The 19,538-nt window shown below is 38.4% G+C and overlaps 1 protein-coding gene across 1 annotated transcript; it reads right to left on the reverse strand.

Moving 5' to 3' along the window:
* Nucleotides 1–2,828: 2,828 nt before the first annotated feature.
* Nucleotides 2,829–4,596, reverse strand: LOC132160230 (GTPase IMAP family member 7-like). The gene is made up of 3 exons (XM_059569964.1): nucleotides 4,131–4,596; nucleotides 3,309–3,918; nucleotides 2,829–3,201 (listed from the first exon to the last, which is right to left on the reverse strand). Exons 1-3 carry the CDS (start codon nucleotides 4,135–4,137, stop codon nucleotides 2,829–2,831), a joined length of 990 nt encoding a protein of 329 aa, XP_059425947.1. The 5' UTR covers nucleotides 4,138–4,596.
* Between the last annotated feature and the right edge of the window lie 14,942 nt (nucleotides 4,597–19,538).

Genomic DNA, 19,538 nt, shown 5'->3' on the forward strand with positions numbered 1-19,538 from the left:
GCACTGAAGCTGCACAAGCGTACTGTATATGATCGCGCCCTGCACACGCGGAGACAGTGAAGGGATGTTCAGATCAACTTCTCGTGTGTTGGATGAGAAACCAAACAGACTAAACCATTACAAAACTGAAATGGTTTTTTTTTGTAAAGTAGAACTTGCATACATGTTTGAAAAGCCAGAAGTAAACGTCAGTTCTGTATAAGATGATTATTTTTATTTTACCTTAAAATTACATTGACTTAATTTGATTTAAAAAAAAATCACCTGCTGTAGCACACTGAAAAAACATTTTAGGGTAATGATTCACATCTATATTTTTTAACTTGAGACAATAGTTATTTATATTTCATTGGCTTAAGTAAAGAAATATAGATGTGAATCATTACCCTATCTTTATTTTTATTTTTTTTTAATTGGACGAATGAAACACTTTGCATTTTTGTTTTATTCGCACCAACATTATTTGATTTTAACATTTCGGAATAATTTATTTATATAGCATTCTTTTTTATTCTCACTGGTAAAGCTTTTTTTTTTTACACCAAATTTAAAAACTAATACAAATACTGAATGCTGAATGCTGATTAAGTAACATCTTATTGAATGTGTGTTGATTTTGTTTTTTGGACTGTAGAACTATGCAGTTGTTGAATTTAATTTCACATGGTTATAGTTAATCTTTTCATTTAAGGCCAGTTCTATGTAGTTTCAACCCAATTCAAAAGCAAAAGCTAAATGCTGATGTCTGTACCATCTATGTTTGTATTGAATGTAGGCTACTTACTGTGCAGTTACTCCCGTTAATTTCAGATTGTTATGGTTATTATTTTCAATGGACAAAAGCCAGCTTGGCCTATTAAATACCAAATAAACATCTGGTTTATGAACACTTTCCTTCTTTCTTATTTGTTGCTTAAAGATTAAAAAACAAATCGGAAATTGGTATCGGAATCAATAAGTTTGCTTGTAAAAAATCTGAATCGGCCATGAAAAATCATGATCGTGTATCCCTAGAATCGGACTTGGTCAAGGAAATGAACTTTGGGGATGTAGTTGACACATTTGCTTGTGCAAAATCAAGGAAGAAGCAGTTCTGCTAAAGGTAAAAAACCTGATCGATTTATTATTATTTTTGGGCAAATGTGAATTGATGCTGTCAATGAATTGATGTACATTTTGAATTGAGACATTTGAATATAGTGCTCACTGCTGATATGCCTACATGTATATAGTTGGGAAAGTTAATAGATTACATTTGAGAAATCACCTTAATTATGTCTGATGGGGGGGGGGGGGGTTGCTTTTGAGGTATAGTGCCCAGGGGCACCACACTGTCTTAATACGGACCTGCCAGGGAGCAGTTGGCGATTCAGTGCCTTTCTCAAGGGCACCTAAGTCATGGTATTGAAGGTGGAGAGAGCACTGTACATGCACTCCCCTCACCTACAATTCCTGCCAGCCCAAGACTCGAACTCACAACCCTTTGATTGCGAGTCCGACTCTCTAACCATTAGGCCACGACTTCCCCGTAATGTATTGTCCCTCTTAACTTCTGTTGTTTGTAGTTCCAAGGGACCAAGTGTAGGTTTTAGCCACAAATAATAATAATAATAATAATATTAAATAAATAAAATAAAAAAGGAACAAAACAAAACTAGAGCGATAAAGATAAATCTCTGGTCTTGTGATTAAAGTGTAAGGTGTCGTCTAAGTAATTCATGTGACTCCAGTGGTTTAACCTAAACTTTGTTTTAGGGGTGCACGATAAATATTGGCCGATCATTAATGCGCATCTCGTCAGTAAAGCCGGTTTTCTAATCAGAGGTAAATTCCATCAGGTTTGTGATTTCACTTAGAGCAGCTGTTACTACACGTTCATTATCAGCGTGAATTTGCGCAGCTTGTCAGTTAACAATGGCTCTGTGTAGTAAGAGCTGCTCTATGTAAAATCACACATTAATTATTGGCCGATATTTATCGTGCACCCCTACTTTATTTAAAGTTATATGAAATAAAGATTACCATGACAACCGTGTGTATGTCCGTGTTGAACGTGTTTCTTAGCAAAAGTAGGGCCTCATGATTTCCGCGATGTAGAAAATGATGACGGAATCTGAAGCATGCTCAACGCTCCTGGTTGTCTTCTGTAGTAGCTAAATATTTTTCCTATTTAATATTTACATGCACTAGTCCATGTCACGGTTTGATTAAAGTGTACTGAATTGCATTTGGTTTATTGATAAAATTTTTGGCAATTTCCATGACATTATGTAGCACTTTGAATGTACAAAAATTAAAGAGTTTGTTTAATTTTCCCTGGGAATGAAAGATTCATGTTTTTTCCTTCATCAGAAAAATTTAAATACACAACACAGAATTTCTTAAAAATAAGTAAATAAAATAAAAATTAAAAATGTTATTTCATAAAATTCACTCCTGTATTTTCCCTGAGGTCCCCAAATCACTAAATCCGCCCCTGATTATATATGTATATATATGAACAAATAAAGCACTTGCATCACTTCATAAAATTAAGGTTAAACCATTGGAGTTACATATCTGAACTTTTTGTAAGTTGCAGTAGGTTGTCGGTGGAAGGACAGACAGCTCTCGGATTTCATTAAAAAGATCTTAATTTCTGTTCCAAAGATTAACTAAAGACTTACTAGTATTGAATGACACAAGGTTGAGTAATTAATGACAGAATTTTATTATTTTGTGCAGAACTACATTTTTAAGATCATTTGAGTTAAATGATGATGAATGTAGTAAAATGAACTCAAATTAAAAGTTTCATGAAATATTATTCTTCAAGACATTTTAGCCTTTTATTTACAAATGTCATCTATTGTTTTTAAAAAGGACGGGAGTTCTGCCATTTCAACAATAGCATTTGCTGTCTCACAGCTTGCTCTTGCTGCGTTTATTATAGCATCTCCCACAGAGTCAGATTCTTCTGCCGCTTGATATCCAGTGATTGCTCCTCCAACACATCCTGAGAGAGCCGCAGCTCCGAGAACACCGGCAGTGATTCCTGAACCCATTGCAGCTCCTATGCCAGCACCCGCAGCCATTTCCACCCCAATGGCTTTCACAGCTGAAGCAAACTTTGCTGCTTTGAGTAAAGCCACAACAGCTCCCACTGCGATGCCGATGCCCAGGAAAGCACCGACCAGTGTTCCTGTGGTCACTCCGGCAAGCCTAATGAGAAGTTTTTTATAAACATTATCTTTAGCTTTTCCTTTTTTCTCTTCTGCATGCAAATTGTCCTCTATATTTTCAATCTCTTCTTGAATTTCTTCCTCCACCTCTGAAGTAGCTCATTGTTAAAGCAGCCTTTCTCTCTTCCCTTCAGATTCTTCTCAAAGGTCCTCAACAGCTTTTTCACCTGAACTCTGTTGCTCTTGTGTTTGTTGTCAATAACATGACAGTGACCTCCACAGTTTTCAACAAGCTGCTGTAGTTTTGGACTCTCCTTCACAAATTCCTCAATGGTTTGACCTTCTAGATCTTCACCATGAGTGAATAAAACTGCTATGTGTTTAAGGATATCACCATGCTGCTCAAAATATGAATTCATAATATCCACAATCTCCATTTCTTGTTTGGTGTACCTTGAAACCTTTAGAATCATTACTATCATGTCAGGACTTGGGCCCATTTCAGTGATGGATTTAATGATTTTAGCTCTTATGGCATCCTCGGTAACAACTGTGTCAAAAATCCCGGGTGTGTCAATAACAGTGATTTTTCTTCCAAAAACCATCCCATTTCCACTCACACAGTCTGCAGTCATTAATGTAGGTGAAGCTTTACTCTTGAATATTCTCTTTCTAAGGATTGTATTCCCGGCACTACTCTTGCCAACTCCTGTCTTCCCAAAAAGGACAATCCTTCTCTCAGGTCTAGATTCTTTACCTTTTGGAGCAAAACACAAGTGTTTTGTTACGAAACAGTTAAAAAATAAGTTGCTGCCTTAAATATTTAAGTACAATCAACTTAAAATAAATGTATATAAAACATTTTAACTTAAATTACATTAAACTGACTCTAAAAACGAGTTCATGTAATTTACAGTGCAAAGCAGGCACAAATGTATTTTAGAGTTATTTCATGCCATCATTTCTTACCTCCCATTATTCTTGTCCTTTAATGAACCTTTGTAATCTGTGAAACAAGGTGTGTTGCATTGATTAAAATTTTTAAATGAGCATTGCTCTGAATACAAAACAAAAACTGAATCAAAAAGTCTTGAGACACATGAAAGATTTTGTTTCTCATCATCTTAAAAACATTTTGATTTCAAAGACTATTGCTAAAATTCTTAAAATTAGTTTTGTAGACAAAATCAACAGAATTTCATTAAAGAAACAAAAAGGACATGTTCCTCCTTCAGTAATGTTTATAAAATGCACCTGATGTTGAAGTTGAATGAATGAATCACGCTGAATCCAAAGTGAGCAAAGCTGAAGTCTAGACCAAGAAGAAGCTTAAATATGGTGTCACGTGTTTTACTCACCACATTACCATACTTCCTTAAGGGTTTATATGATTTTAATATGTAGATTTGTTCAAACCTTTGGCTGTTATAACTGATATAATAATATTTACCAGAATAAATAAATCCGGAATCGAAACATATTGAATAATAAAATATACCATGCAGTTGTCTTCTAGTGAAGAGAAGCTGGATTGTAATTGTTTTAGTTTGGCAACAAGCGAAATCAGTGTAAGCACAGAAAACAACTTATTTTCCCTGATTTTTCCATTTATGCGACTGTAGTTACAGTATCATCCGTACGTTTTTGATCTGCACTGATAATAGCTGGAGAGAGCTGCATTCAATCTCCAATCAACAATGAATTTGAAAATCTCAACAATTAAGGTTTAGTTGCTTCTGGAAGAGTATGGTGAAATTTAATTTCTTCATAGGCGTCGATTTCGGGGGCACGTCCCCCCCAGATTTCGTCATGAGTCATTTTGTACCCACCACTTTTTTTTTTTTTTTTTTAAACCTCGAGTTCAATTTAGCCGTTCTGCTGCTGCGCTGGCTACACGCCTTTCTGTTCATTAAAACTGCAACAACTGTAACATTGGGATACGTTCTAGGTTCGGGGAGTGGGAGGGGGAGTCATCGTGTCACTGAGGCAGGTGCAGCTCAGCTGACGTGCGTAACTGCTAGATAGCTAGCTAGCTAATAACATTGTTTGTCAAAAAGAGTGACAGAATGGGTTATTCATTTAGCCGATAAGATACCGCACTTACTGTGCATGTCTGCTTGGCTTTAAAAAAAAGCTCTGATGTCCTGTCCACTTCTTTTTGACATAATGCTGTTATTATTTTCTCTATATGACTATCGCGCTTCTTTTTTTTAAAGAATGTTTTTCAAATGAGTTGACAGTTTGTAATGGACAGTGAACCAGCGGGAACGAGGCTACCTAGTCTTTGCTGGGATTGGCCAGAATTTCTGGCGAATGTATCATAGACGAGCAAGTCATTTAGCCTTCATACAATATCACAAGGTTGCATCCTAGTGCCATGGACTATAACATATCAAAGTGATAACCTGTAGAACAAATGGATGTTGTTGTACACACAGCATGGGTCTGCATACCATTGACACAAAGGTAAGACGCGATAACTTATGTTTATTAAGATTTGCTGGTATTATGGCTAGGTCTTGTGCATTTGCACACAAGGGATCGGCTGTTTTAATTCTTCTCTTGCTATTAATGTTACGTTAGACTTCCTTAGCCACCAACTTAATTAGCTAGTTACGGTTTGCGTTCATACAGCAAGTGTTGGGGGAGATGATTGTTGAGTAGTCAGTATCTTGTTTAATTATTGCTTGAATCTATTGCTGAATTCTGGAATAGTTGTGATGATGATGATGATGAGGAATGGAACAAGTTTTAGTCAAAATGCCTGATGTAGATTGGATGGATCTGTGCTACACGTATTTTTGCTTTTTCAATCTTGATAAAATTTGTAGTGCTTAAGTTGTGTTGTGTGTAGATATGGTAAATTGTACTGGGAATTAAATAAAATTATTACATGGCTTGGTTGAATTCCACTGTAGAATGAAGTCTGTTATTTCTTGATAATAATACCGTTGCCATGAAAAACAGAGCGTTGCTATGGACGCGGCAGGATTCTAATCGTAGAGACGGAACTATTTTCTTTAGCGGAAGCAATACAATCGTGTTTAAATCAATAAACTCTTTTTTAAATTTGGTGGGTAGCCATGTAATAAGCGGGATAATGTAGAGCGAGGCCCGATTTTGGTCTAGATTTTTTTCCCCGTTTTCAGTGGTTATAACAAAGCAACATGAAAGAGAAATTTGGTAATCATTGTTTAGGTACATTAAACCATGTCATGGCCATGTCATATTGTCAACACGGTACTTATATGATGATATGAAGCAGATTAGTGGGTCATATATCATATGTCTATTGCTTTGTACGGCTTTCTTCTTCATAAAACGAGTCGGACATTTACATTAATAAGATACAGGACGTCTTTCAAAACATGACCTGTGCGAAAGAGAAAAAAAATGCATCATTGTACCCAGCACTTCTGAAAATGCACTTCTGAATGTGTCTCTGTCCCCACCACATTTCAAACCAAACTGACGCCCATGAATTTCTTATAAAGGTTACTTTATAAAATCACATTTCATGTATAAGAATTTCACAACAAAAAACCTATTACTAAGGTATTATTTTAAAACAAAGCATCGAGTTTATACAAAAGTGGTACAGTATATACAGTAAATGATGCATGAAAACACTTCCTCATTAAAAACTACTTTTTTGTCATGTAAGTTGTAAACTTCCTCACTAATGTTCTGCTTTCAGTGGTGGGATAGTTCTCAAAAATATCAGTTTTCATGTATATTTTGGGTTTGTATTACACTGTTCCCCTTGTTCTCACTTCTTGCGTGTTTGATAGGCCTGTCTACTATTTTTGACAGTCATATTACAATGAACAATATTATATTACATGAACAAAGATGGATTATGTTCTGCCATTTTAACCTGAATCATTTTCTCAAGCAGTTCATTCAGAAGAATTGATTGAAGTCTATCATACACTACAGAGATTCATTCAAATACAATGATTTTTTCGGAGAAGAAACACTAATTTGTGATTTTTGGTTATAAAGTTATAAATGCAAAAATTTGCTTTTGGGCCCATTTTTCATGGGCTGATCTCAAAGATATAAGACTTCTTCTATGTACAGTCGTGGCCAAAAGTTTTGAGAATTACATAAATATTGGAAATTGGAAAAGTTGCTGCTTAAGTTTTTATAATAGCAATTTGCATATACTCCAGAATGTTATGAAGAGTGATCAGATGAATTGCATAGTCCTTCTTTGCCATGAAAATTAACTTAATCCCAAAAAAAAAATGTCCACTGCATTTCATTGCTGTTATTAAAGGACCTGCTGAGATCATTTCAGTAATCGTCTGGTTAACTCAGGTGAGAATGTTGACGAGCACAAGGCTGGAGATCATTATGTCAGGCTGATTGGGTTAGAATGGCAGACTTGACATGTTAAAAGGAGGGTGATGCTTGAAATCATTATTCTTCCATTGTTAACCATGGTGACCTGCAAAGAAACGCGTGCAGCCATCATTGCATTCCATAAAAATGGCTTAACAGGCAAGGATATTGTAGCTACTAAAATTGCACCTAAATCAACAATTTAAAGGATCATCAAGAACTTCAAGGAAAGAGGTTCAGTTCTTGTAAAGAAGGCTTCAGGGCATCCAAGAAAGTCCAGCAAGTGCCAGGATCGTCTCCTAAAGAGGATTCAGCTGCGGGATCGGAGTGCCACCAGTGCAGAGCTTGCTCAGGAATGGCAGCAGGCAGGTGTGAGCGCATCTGCACGCACAGTGAGACGAAGACTTTTGGAAGATGGCCTGGTGTCAAGAAGGGCAGAAAAGAAGCCACTTCTCTCCAAAAAAAACATCAGGAACAGATTGATCTTCTGCAGAAAGTATAGTGAATGGACCGCTGAAGACTGGGGCAAAGTCATATTCTCAGATGAAGCCCCTTTCCGATCGTTTGGGGCATCTGGAAAAAGGCTTGTCCGGAGAAGAAAAGGTGAGCGCTACCATCAGTCCTGTGCCATGCCAACAGTAAAGCATCCTGACACCATTCATGTGTGGGGTTGCTTCTCATCCAAGGGAGTGGGCTCACTCACAATTCTGCCCAAAAACACAGCCACGAATAAAGAATGGTACCAAAACACCCTTCAACAGCAACTTCTTCCAACAATCCAACAACAGTTTGGTGAAGAACAATGCATTTTACAGCACGATGGAGCACCGTGCCATAAGGCAAAAGTGATAACGAAGTGGCTCGGGGACCAGAATGTTGAAAGTTTGGGTCCATGGCCTGGAAACTCTCCAGATCTTAATTCCATTGAGAACTTGTGGTCAATCCTCAAGAGGCGGGTGGACAAACAAAAACCCACTAATTCTGACAAACTCCAAGAAGTGATTATGAAAGAATGGGTTGCTATCAGTCAGGATTTGGCCCAGAAGTTGATTGAGAGCATGCCCAGTCGAATTGCAGAGGTCCTGAAAAAGAAGGGCCAACACTGCAAATACTGACTCTTTGCATAAATTCCATGTACTTGTCGATAAAAGCCTTTGAAACATATGAAGTGCTTGTAATTATATTTCAGGACATCATAGAAACAACTGAAACAAAGATCTAAAAGCAGTTTAGCAGCAAACTTTTTGAAAACTAATATTTATGTAATTCTCAAAACTTTTGGCCACGACTGTACTCAAAAGGCCTATTTCTCTCAAAAACTGTTCACAAATGTGTCTAAATCTGTGTTAGTGAGCACTTCTCCTTTGCCGAGATAATCCATCCACCTCACAGGTGTGGGATATCAAGGTGCTGATTTAAAATGCATGGTGAAATGATAATGCATGGCCCCAAGGATCTGTTCACAATTACTGGAAGCTAAAAACATCCCAGTTCTTGCATGGCCAGCATACTCACCAGACATGTCACCCATTGAGCAAGTTTGGGATGCTTTGGATCGGCGTAAATGACAGTGTGTTCCAGTTCCTGCCAATATCCAGCAACTTCGCACAGCCATTGAAGAGGAGTGGACCAACATCCCACACGCCACAATCAACAACCTGATCAACTCTATACGAAGGAGATGTGTTGCACTGCGTGAGGCAAATGGTGCTGACTAGTTTTTGGACCCCTAATACAGTAAAACTGCCTAAGGCACACCTGTGCAATAGTCACGCTGTCTTATCAGCATCTTAATATGCCACTCCTGTGAGGTGGATGGATTATCTCTGCAAAGGAGAACTGCTCACTAACACAGATTTAGATTATTATTTGTGAATAATATTTGAGAAAAATAGGCCTTTTGTGTTCATAGAAAATGTCTCATCATGATACAGAGGAACGAAAAAAAGTGGAGTATTCCACTAACTCTGCGGATTTTGCTGTGTAATTTAAAAAAGTAAGTAATTAATTCACACTTAGAAATAACCACGTTATTACATTAAAAAAAACATTTTGTGGTTTTCCTCCTGCCCCAGCCTCTCCTCTGTCTCACCAGGTTTCCCTGTGCATTGCACGATATGTTCAGGTTGCAAGCACTTCATCTTTGACTGATGTATCTTCAGACCACTCTCATTTTTACTTATCTTCCCACATCTGCAGACCCGAGACAAATTGTTTAGCTGTTCCATACTCAACTGTTCATCATAAGTGGTCATTACAATAGTCTGTCCTATAGGCCATTCATCCTCCCCTGCTCTCGCTCGTGCCTGGGGGTATCTTGTAATGTACCTTTCCATAGTGATTAACAATGAGTTTCTCCTCATGGAGGTTGTGCTTCAACCTGCCAAGCTTCCACACCCCAGCTTTGGTCTTTCCCAAATATCAGCCATCTTTCCTAGCTGTCACCGTTCTTCTCAGTCACCAACTTGTCTTTCCAAGTAGTCACTGGGTCAACCAGAAAAAGATATGCAAAATATGATGAGCCTCCTCCAACCTTTATTCCCATGGTATTGTTAACTCTATAAGCACCACCTGCTTTGTGTCTCTAGACCAGAGGACAATATCTGGTCTGAGGCTGGTGTGTGCTATCTCCTCTGGGAATTTTAGCTGCTTCTTCAATTCAAGTTTCAATTAAATTCAAGTTTATTTGTTATATCGCTTTTTACGATATAAATCATTGCAAAGCAACTTTACAGAAAATTAAGTTTCTACAATATTTAGTAGTCGTTTATAAGGGATGATCAGTTTATGTGCAAATGAAAAATCTGAAAAATGTATACAAGACATAGTCAACCAGATGATGAACACTATTAACAGCAATTATAATGTGATTGCATAGCAAGTAGCAATATTTGTTGGTTCTTTATGTTGTTTCGGAGTTAGCATCCTCTGAGGTCCTCTGAGGGGTTGTCATGTCTTCTCAGGTGTTCTGGATCCAGACTGGACCTTGCAAAACAGAGAAACAAATTGAGACATCATTAGCGTAGCTGCTGTTCCAACAAAGTAAAATTAATTAGTTTAACTTAAGCTAAAGAATAATAATGCGTATTTGATCAGATACAACTGCAGTTACAAATTATGAGATGCATTATTTGAATGCTTCGAGAAAGAGATGTGTTTTTAATCTAGATTTAAAAAGAGGGAGTGTGTCTGAACCCCATTATCAGGAAGACTATTCCAGAGTTTGGGAGCAGAATGCGAAAATGCTTTGCCTCATTTGGTGGAATTTGCTATCCTAGGAACTACCAAAAGTCCAGTGTTTTGTGACCTTAGGGAGCGTGATGGATTGTAACGTGGTAGAAGGCTAGTTAGGTACGCAGGAGCTAAACCATTAAGGGCCTTATAGGCAAGTAATAATAATTTGTAAATGATACTTAGCTTAATAGGTAGCCATTGTAGAGACTGTAAAATGGGAGTAATATGATAATATTTTCTTGACCTGGTAAGGACTCTAGCCGCTGCATTTTGGACTACCTGTAGCTTGTTTATTAAAGATACTGGACAACCACCAAGAAGTGCGTTACAATAGTCCAGTCTAGAGGTCCAAAATGCATGAACTAGCTTTTCTGCATCAGAAAAAGGTCACATATTTCGTAGCTTGACAATGTTTCTAAGATGGAAGAATGCTGTTTTTGTAACAAAATACAAATACAAAAAATTCCAAAATGTTTTGGAAATATGGTTTTCAAAAGACAAGTTGTTATCTAATAACATCCATCTAATATAACAACCAGAATTTTTACTGTAGTTGATGTAATAGTACATCCGTCTAGTTGCAAATTGTAGTCTACTAGATTCTGTGAACTGTTTCTTTGGTCCAATAATTAATATCTCTGTCTTATTCTAATTTAATAGGAGAAAATTATTGCTCATCCAATCTTTTACATTTTTAACACACTCTGTTAGCTTAGATAATTTAGAAGTTTCATCTGATCTCGTTGAGATATATAGTTGAGTATCATCAGCATAACAGTGGAAACGAATCCCGTATTTTCTAATAATATTACCAAGGGGCAACATGTATATTGAAAATAGAAGAGGAGCTAGGACAGGTCCTTGTGGCACTCCATATTTAACTGGTGATAAATGAGATGACTCACCATTTAAATAAACAAAATGGTAGCAATCGGACAGGTAGGATCTAAACCATCTTAGAGCCTGCCCTTGAATACCTGTATAGTTTTGTAATCGAACAGCCAGCAGCCATATCACCCTGGAGCCCAAGACCGGTTGATTACTGAAGCTAAGCAGAGCTGAGCCTGGTCAGTACCTGGACGGGAGACCTCCTGAGAAAACTAGGTTGCTGCTGGAAGAGGTGCTAGTGAGGCCAGCAGGGGGTGCTCACCCTGTGGTGTGTGTGGATCCTAGCACCCCAGTGTAGTGATGGGGACACTATACTGTCAACAAGCACCATCTTTCAGATGAGACGTTAAACCGAGGTCCTGACTTGCTGTGGTCAGTAAAAATCCCAGGATGTCTTTCGAAAAGAGTAGAGGTGTGACCTCAGCATCCTGGCTAAATTTGCCCATTGGCCTGTGACCATCATGGCCTCCTAATAATCCCCATATCTGCTGATTGGCTTCATCACTCTGGTCTTGTTTTCACAGTACGGACTGAACAGAGAATGGATCCAGCGGTTGAGGAGTTTGTTAGGTCAGCTATCGCTCATCAAGGCACTCTTCTTGGCCACCAAGCCAGCCAGCTCTCGTCTACCGCTCAGGAGGTGGAGACCCTCACTGCTGAAATGACCGAGCTAAGTGTCCTCTTTCGCGAACTGTAAGCGGTTCTGTCATCCACCTCGTCGGCGGCTTCTCAGCCTCTGACTCAGCACAAGCCTGAGCCGCACGCCAACAATCCACCCTTATATGATGGGGATCTGAATTCATGTTGGGCATTTCTTTCTCAATGTGTGCTGTTGTTCATGCTGCAACCACATCATTATGCTACTAAGCGCCTGAAGGTTGCTTATGTCATCACACTGCTGACAGGAAAAGCTTGTGAGTGGGGTACAGCCGTTTGGGATGCTAGAGCCCACTTCTGCTTTTGAGGAGTTTCGCGGGAAAATGACTAAGCTGTTTGATCGCTCGGCAAGAGGGGATGAGGCTGCATCTAAATCCGTGCTGCTTCGTCAAGGGGGATGTTCGGTGACTGAATACACCATCCAGTTCAAGACACTAGCGGCCTCTTGTGGTTGGAATGAGGAGGCGCTGCGGGCAATGTTTCTAGAAGTGCTTAATTTGGACATACAGCATGAAATTGCCACACACGATTTACCACAAGACCTGGAGGGCTTCATGGATCTGGCCACTCGAGTTGAACGCCGCCTCCATTTGGGTCAGCGATGCTTGGCTTCCCGCCCATCTTTGAGGTTAGAAGAAGACCAATCTTTCAAGGCTCAATGTCTGCCTCAATCATCTTTAATGGAACCTGAGCCCATGCAGTTGCGGCGACTTCGACTATCTGCTCATGAGAAACAATAGAGGTTGGTGCAGGGTCTCTGCCTCTATTTTGGGAGGCCAGGCCACTTTGCTCAAGCATGTCTGTTAAAAGCCAAGGCCCACTAGTCAACCAGGGAGTCCTAGTGGGCATTTCTCCTCTCATCTCCCCCCAGTCGCATACCCAGTTGCCCGACACCATCATGTACCAAGGCTCTGTCCACTCCTGCAAGGCTCTTATTGACTCTGGCGCCGAGGCCAGCTAGGTTTTCAGCCCTGTTTTTGCCCTCTCTGTCTGCCTGGCACCTCTAGGACTCTTGGGAGTTTTTTGTCTGTGTTGTATCTCTCGCTTGCTGAGGCCAGCATCCACCAAACAGCCGATTCTACTCACCTCTCTCCCGGCCTTGACGTTGGCTGTCGGCGGTCTTGTCACTTCCCCTCGCTGCTGTCTGGCGGATTCCAGTGAAGTTTCCCCGCTGGTCTTCCTTACGGAGTGGTGGCGGTCTCGTTTTCCTTCTGACTAGTCCTCAGCATAAATAAACTCTTTATTCATTCATCCGCTGTTGAATTCTGGTCTAGTTTTCACATTGATAAATTTATTTAGCTCTTCCTGTCCTATAGTTGTAAAATGCTGCAGTTTATCTTTGAGTGCGATGGATGAAACTGAAGTATTAGACGCTGTAGAATCTACATTTGTTATTGTATTTCTGATGTTATCTATTTTATCAGTGCAGAAATTCATAAAGTCATTACTATTAAACATTGATGTCATATTAGAATCAGCTGGCGTCTTGTTATTCGTTAAACTAGCCTCTGTGCTAAATAAAAACCTTGGATTGTTTTGGTTATTTTCAATGAGTTTGTGGATATGCTCGGCCCTGGCAGTTTTTAGAGCCTGTCTTAAGCTGGACATACTGTTTTTCCACGCAATTCTAAAAACTTTCAAGTTAGTTTTTCTCCATTTGTGCTCAAGACCACGAGTTTCTTTCTTGAGAGAGTGAGTATTACTGTTATACCATGGCACAATACGTTTTTCTCTAACCTTTTTCAATTTGATGGGGGCAACAGTTTCTAATGTATTAGATAAAATAGTGCCCATGTTGTCAGTCATTTCGTCTATTTCATGTGTATTTGTGGATAAACATAGCAGTTGAGATAAATCAGGCAGGTTATTTGTGAATTTGTCTTTGGTGGCTGGATCAATTGTTCTGCCCAGATGGTAATGCTGAGCCATATAGTTAATATCAGTGATACGCAGGATGCACGATACAAGGAAATGATTGGTAACATCATCATTTTGAGGTACGATATCTATATCAGTAAGATCGATTCCATGCAATATAATTAAATATGGTGTATGGTTAAAACGATGAGTGGGCCCAGTGACTTTTGCTTGTCTCCAAAAGAGTTTATCAGTTCAGGAAACGCAATTCCTAATGCATCATTTGTATTATCGACATGAATATTAAAATCTCAGACAATTAGCACTTTATCAACTGTAACCAAAAGATCTGAGAGAAAATCTGCAAATTCTTTTAAGAATTCTGTATACAGCCCTGGTGGTCTATACACAGCAAGAGACACAATAGATTTATTTTTCATATCTGACAGTGTAACATTAAGCATAGTATTTGGAATGAGTTAAACCTGTATCCTGTTTTCTGGCTAACATTGAGAATATCACTACATATTGTTGCAACACCTCCGCCACGACCAGTCTGACGGGGCTCATGCTTATAACAGTAGTTTGGTGGAGTAGACTCATTTAGACCAATATAATCATTTGGTTTTAGCCAGGTTTCAGTCAAGCAGAGTACATTAAAACTATTATCTGTGATCATATCATTTACAATAACTGCTCTGGGTGTGAGTGATCTAATGTTTATGAGCCCAAACTTTTAAAATGTTTTTTGTTCATTTATTTTACATTTTTCTGGTTTAAACAATGATAAGATTTTTTCTAGGTCCTACATTAAATTTATATTTTGACCTCACTATTTGGGGAACAGACAGTCTTAATAGATTGTACAGTCAAGTCAAGTCAAGTCACCTTTATTTATATAGCGCTTTAAACAAAATACATTGTGTCAAACTAACTGAACAACATTCATTAGGAAAACAGTGTGTCAATAATGCAAAATGATAGTTAAAGGCAGTTTATCATTGAATTCAGTGATGTCATCTCTGTTCAGTTTAAATAGTGTCTGTGCATTTATTTGCAATCAAGTCAACGATATCGCTGTAGATTAAGTGACCACAACTAAGCAAGCCATAGGCGACAGTGGCAAGGAACCGAAACTCCATCGGTGACAGAATGGAGAAAAAAACCTTGGGAGAAACCAGGCTCAGTTGGGGGGCCAGTTCTTCTCTGACCAGACTAAACCAGTAGTTCAATTCCAGGCTGCAGCAAAGTCAGATTGTGCAGAAGAATCATCTGTTTCCTGTGGTCTTGTCCTGGTGGTCCTCTGAGACAAGGTCTTTACAGGGGATCTGTATCTGGGGCTCTAGTTGTCCTGGTCTCCGCTGTCTTTCAGGGATGTAGAGGTCCTTTCTAGGTGCTGATCCACCATCTGGTCTGGATACGTACTGGATCCGGGTGACTGCAGTGACCCTCTGATCTGGATACAAGCCTATGACGCTCCCAGAAAAGATTCCAATTATTGAAAAATTGCAGTTTCTGTTCTTTACACCATGACAATAACCATTCATTTAAAGCAACAAGTCTACTGAACCTTTCATGTCCTTGTCGATACGTGGGCAGTGGTCCTGACACGGTGATTGTTGCTGCGGGCATCATGCTGCGAACCGCCTTGATCAGGTTCCTGAAGTCCCTCTTCAGTGTCTCCGTCTGCCGCAGCGTGGTACCGGACGATGGAGTCTCCGACGATCACAGTGCGCATTCTGTCGCGGTTCCGGATGGAGATCTCGAAAAACGGAGTGGAGTTCCCTGGAAAGTTTAACCTTCTTACTTGCCATTTCCACACCCATGGGTACCGTACAGGGAGGAAAGTTAGGACAATTCCAAGGCCCCTGACTGACAGGGTCAAGTAATGACTAAAAGTTGACAAAAATGCAATGACTTTTCGTCGACTAAAACTATGAAAGACTCAAATGACTAAAATGTGACTAAGACTATTAAGCATTTTTGTCTCAAGACTAAGACTACATCAAAAATGCCTGCCAAAATTAACACTGCGCGCTAGAAATACAGAGACCATAATGTCGAGTAGTAAAATAAAATCTGGTTTTCAGAAAAGGAAATAGAGAAAAGAGAGAGAGGAAAGACAGAAGAAAGGGTGTCGTTCTGTATCACAGTTTTTCACCAAGAAAGGTGGGTAGCATTAGCCTTTAGTCTGTGAGTGTTATTAACCTGTTGTCCATGGTGAAATAAGCTAGCTAGCTGCAGGCTAGTGTTAGCCTACATTTCATCAACATTTAATCAGTGCAGGGAAACGTTTAGAAAGATATTCATATTAAATCATTGTCCATGCCCCTTTTAGCTGACTTAACAACAGATGAGTCCCAGTGAAGAAGGTGAGCAACACTGTGTTAATGACTTAGCATCATTCCAGGGACTCCAGGGAGGCATAAGTGCCTTTCATCCTGTTACGACTTGATGAACCACTGAAACGATTTTGGAAACATTATTTTAAAATTTTACATAGTGTTGCTTTATTTTTATGGTGGCTTTTAATCTCGCATCAAATAGTGAACTGCATACTGTATGCAGACTTGCAGACTGTAAATCACCAGCAGTAAATATTGTGCTAGTACTAGTATTGAACTACAAGAAGCAAGACAACTGCAAGCCTTTGATTAGAGTTATGTAAAGCTTTTGATGGGACAGTTAGGTCCTAGAGATGTGGTGACAACAGCTGCGCATAGAGGGCCCAATTCGATTTTTTTTGTCATGGGGCCCACAATTCCTGGCAGTGCCCCTGTCCACACCATCTGCCAACTGAGACAGGATCTTATCATGACACTTATCATGAGTGCCTGGTCTGTGTTGGCTTGAGAAAGTAGGTTAATGAGGAGTGTTTTGGTTAATTAAAAGTTCTTATTTTTAATCACACTGGAAGTTTTCACACTTTTTCAAGGTCATATTGAAAAATTCACGTTAAACATTTGAATGGCAATATACAGCTTGGTTGATCCCGAGTTCGAACCCTGGCTGGAGGACCCTTCCCAATCCACCCCCTTGACTCTCTTCTACTTTGCTTCCTGTCAGCTCTAAACTATCCTTTTACAACAAATAAAGGCAAAAATTAAAATGATTAAAAATAAAAGTTTGAAAACATATAATGGTTACAATCAAGCATTTATATTAATTTGTATTTGCATTTGTATTGTGTTTATTTAGAGAGTAGGGGTTGGCACATAACAAACAAACAAAAGCCCGTATGGCATGCAGGGAACTACACTAACCTTTTCCACTGGTGGCACCTGCGCGACTAACTTTTTCAGTTACTGGCGCAAAACATGATTTGGTCACACAATTTTTTTAAAGTAAGCCACTCTGGATAATAATGAAACTGTATTGCATACAGATGTGCTTTTATTTTATTTGCCATCTTTTAAACCACATGCCTTCTTGTTTTATTTCTTAAGTACACACAGTGCATTGCTCCGTCTTAGTACCTTAACCCAGGACCGTAGCTGGGGTTAGAGGGGCCCTGGTGCAGGTTGTACAGTGGGCCCTGTTTGAAAATGTTTAATATTTACTGTATGTTTGTTCTATTTATTTATTTGTGCTATTTACACAATTTTTACTTTTTTTTAAGTTTGTAGGTGTCCAGAAACTAATTTAAAATAGCACTGCATAGTCTTCACTGTAAAATAAAATACACAGTCAAACCAAAATGTATTCAGAAACCTTCAACATTTATCACACTATCACAGTTTATTTGCTATAGTTTAGAAATTGGTAATAAAATATGACAAGATCTGATAATGTCAGATACCTTTGATAGAAAGATATGTAATGGAATCAACCAAAACTTCAGACAACTGTCAGTATGACAATATTTACACAAATATCCATACTTTGTTGAACAATTACAAAGCAAGCAGTGCTTAATTTTGTTCAGTCTGTGGTGTGAAAAGGTTGCATTAGCAGTTAAAGAAATAAACAAGCAAAACATGGTCAGGTCCCTAATTTATTTTTATTTATTTTTTTTGTTATCAATTTCACTGGTTATCTACAGTATGAAGAATTTTTGGGTATAATATTTCATAGTTTGCTGTATTTTGCTATACTCACTTACATAAATGAACTAGTGTCCTGCACCCATCAGTAAAACAATATAATCAATTATATCTGATTTTTGGTTTGACTGTGGATAAATTCTTGTTAAAACTACAAAGTAATATATTCATATTTAAAAGGTTATAGGTTGCAGATTAAATGATATCATTTATATATCATTAAATCTATTATTTCAAATAATAATAACAACAATCAGTGGCAGTTTGGTCGATATGTCATTGAGACCACTAGATGGCCAGATTCTACAAGACCAGCAATAACCAAAGCAGCCAAAACAGGAACTAAACACAAGAAGGACGTAAAAAGATGTGATGTGGTCACATTAAATTTGTCTCTGACAATCAAAAACTTAAATTTACTGTATAAGTTGGACAAGATGAGAAAGACGACTTTAAAAGAGTCATTTAAAAATTATTATGTGGGCAGTGGTCCTGACACGTGATCGTTGCTGGATTTAAAATGTATGCAAGAACAAATATTAGTCCAATTAATGCACACAGAGTGCATAAGACTTTCAATTCACAAAACTATTTAATATATATATATATATATATATATATATATATATATATAGGTGAAGGTGAAGAAAATGTAAGAGATATGATCTTGCTAGCACATCCTGTGCTAAGGTGAGACTTTTGTGGTTTCTTTTTTGCATGAAGTGCAAAGTGAAACACTTTATTTAAAGCAAACTATTCCAAGCTAATTTATTAATAACTGAGCACAAAATGTGCATTACGAAAAAATGTAATAAATGAACTAAAATGCAGCACCATATTCAAGTGATTTTATTATCATTTCAAACACACAAAGCTGTCATGGTGACCAGATTACAAAGGAATTTCCTGTAAAAGCAGCTCTGAATTTATTTTTGCTGCGAAAACATAGCATCGGACTGGTTGAAAATGCATTACAAACACGTCTATACAGTCTTTTACAAAGTATGCTATTAAGCAGCATGATATAATGGCTACTCATACTCTGTTCATAAACAGACATCTGTTGAGTGTTAAGCTAGCTATGCAAACATTTATTATTCAGTAAACCCAAGAAAATTGTCCGTTATATACTAAAATGTATGTTGGGCTTCTGTTCTATGTAAATTGATCCCAGGGACCCTTATAGCTGAAGCTGGGACATATTTAAAAAAATTTTGCCAGTTGTCTGGACACCTCCCAAAAGAGACATCAGGTCAGCGTTTTCTGGATCTATCAGTTAAGCTGCAGAAGGTCAGTTTCTTCGTCGTTGTGGGTGTTTGTTACTGCGACCAGCAAAAAAACATACAAAAGC

The sequence above is a fragment of the Carassius carassius genome, chromosome 16 (genome assembly GCF_963082965.1).
Source record: "Carassius carassius chromosome 16, fCarCar2.1, whole genome shotgun sequence".
In the NCBI taxonomy this organism is placed as follows: domain Eukaryota; kingdom Metazoa; phylum Chordata; class Actinopteri; order Cypriniformes; family Cyprinidae; genus Carassius; species Carassius carassius.

Coding starts and splice junctions, on each gene's coding strand:
- LOC132160230 (XM_059569964.1), bottom strand. Junction 3,202..3,308: donor AACAATGAGCTACTTCAGAG/GTGGAGGAAGAA, acceptor ACTTCTCATTAG/GCTTGCCGGAGTGACCACAG.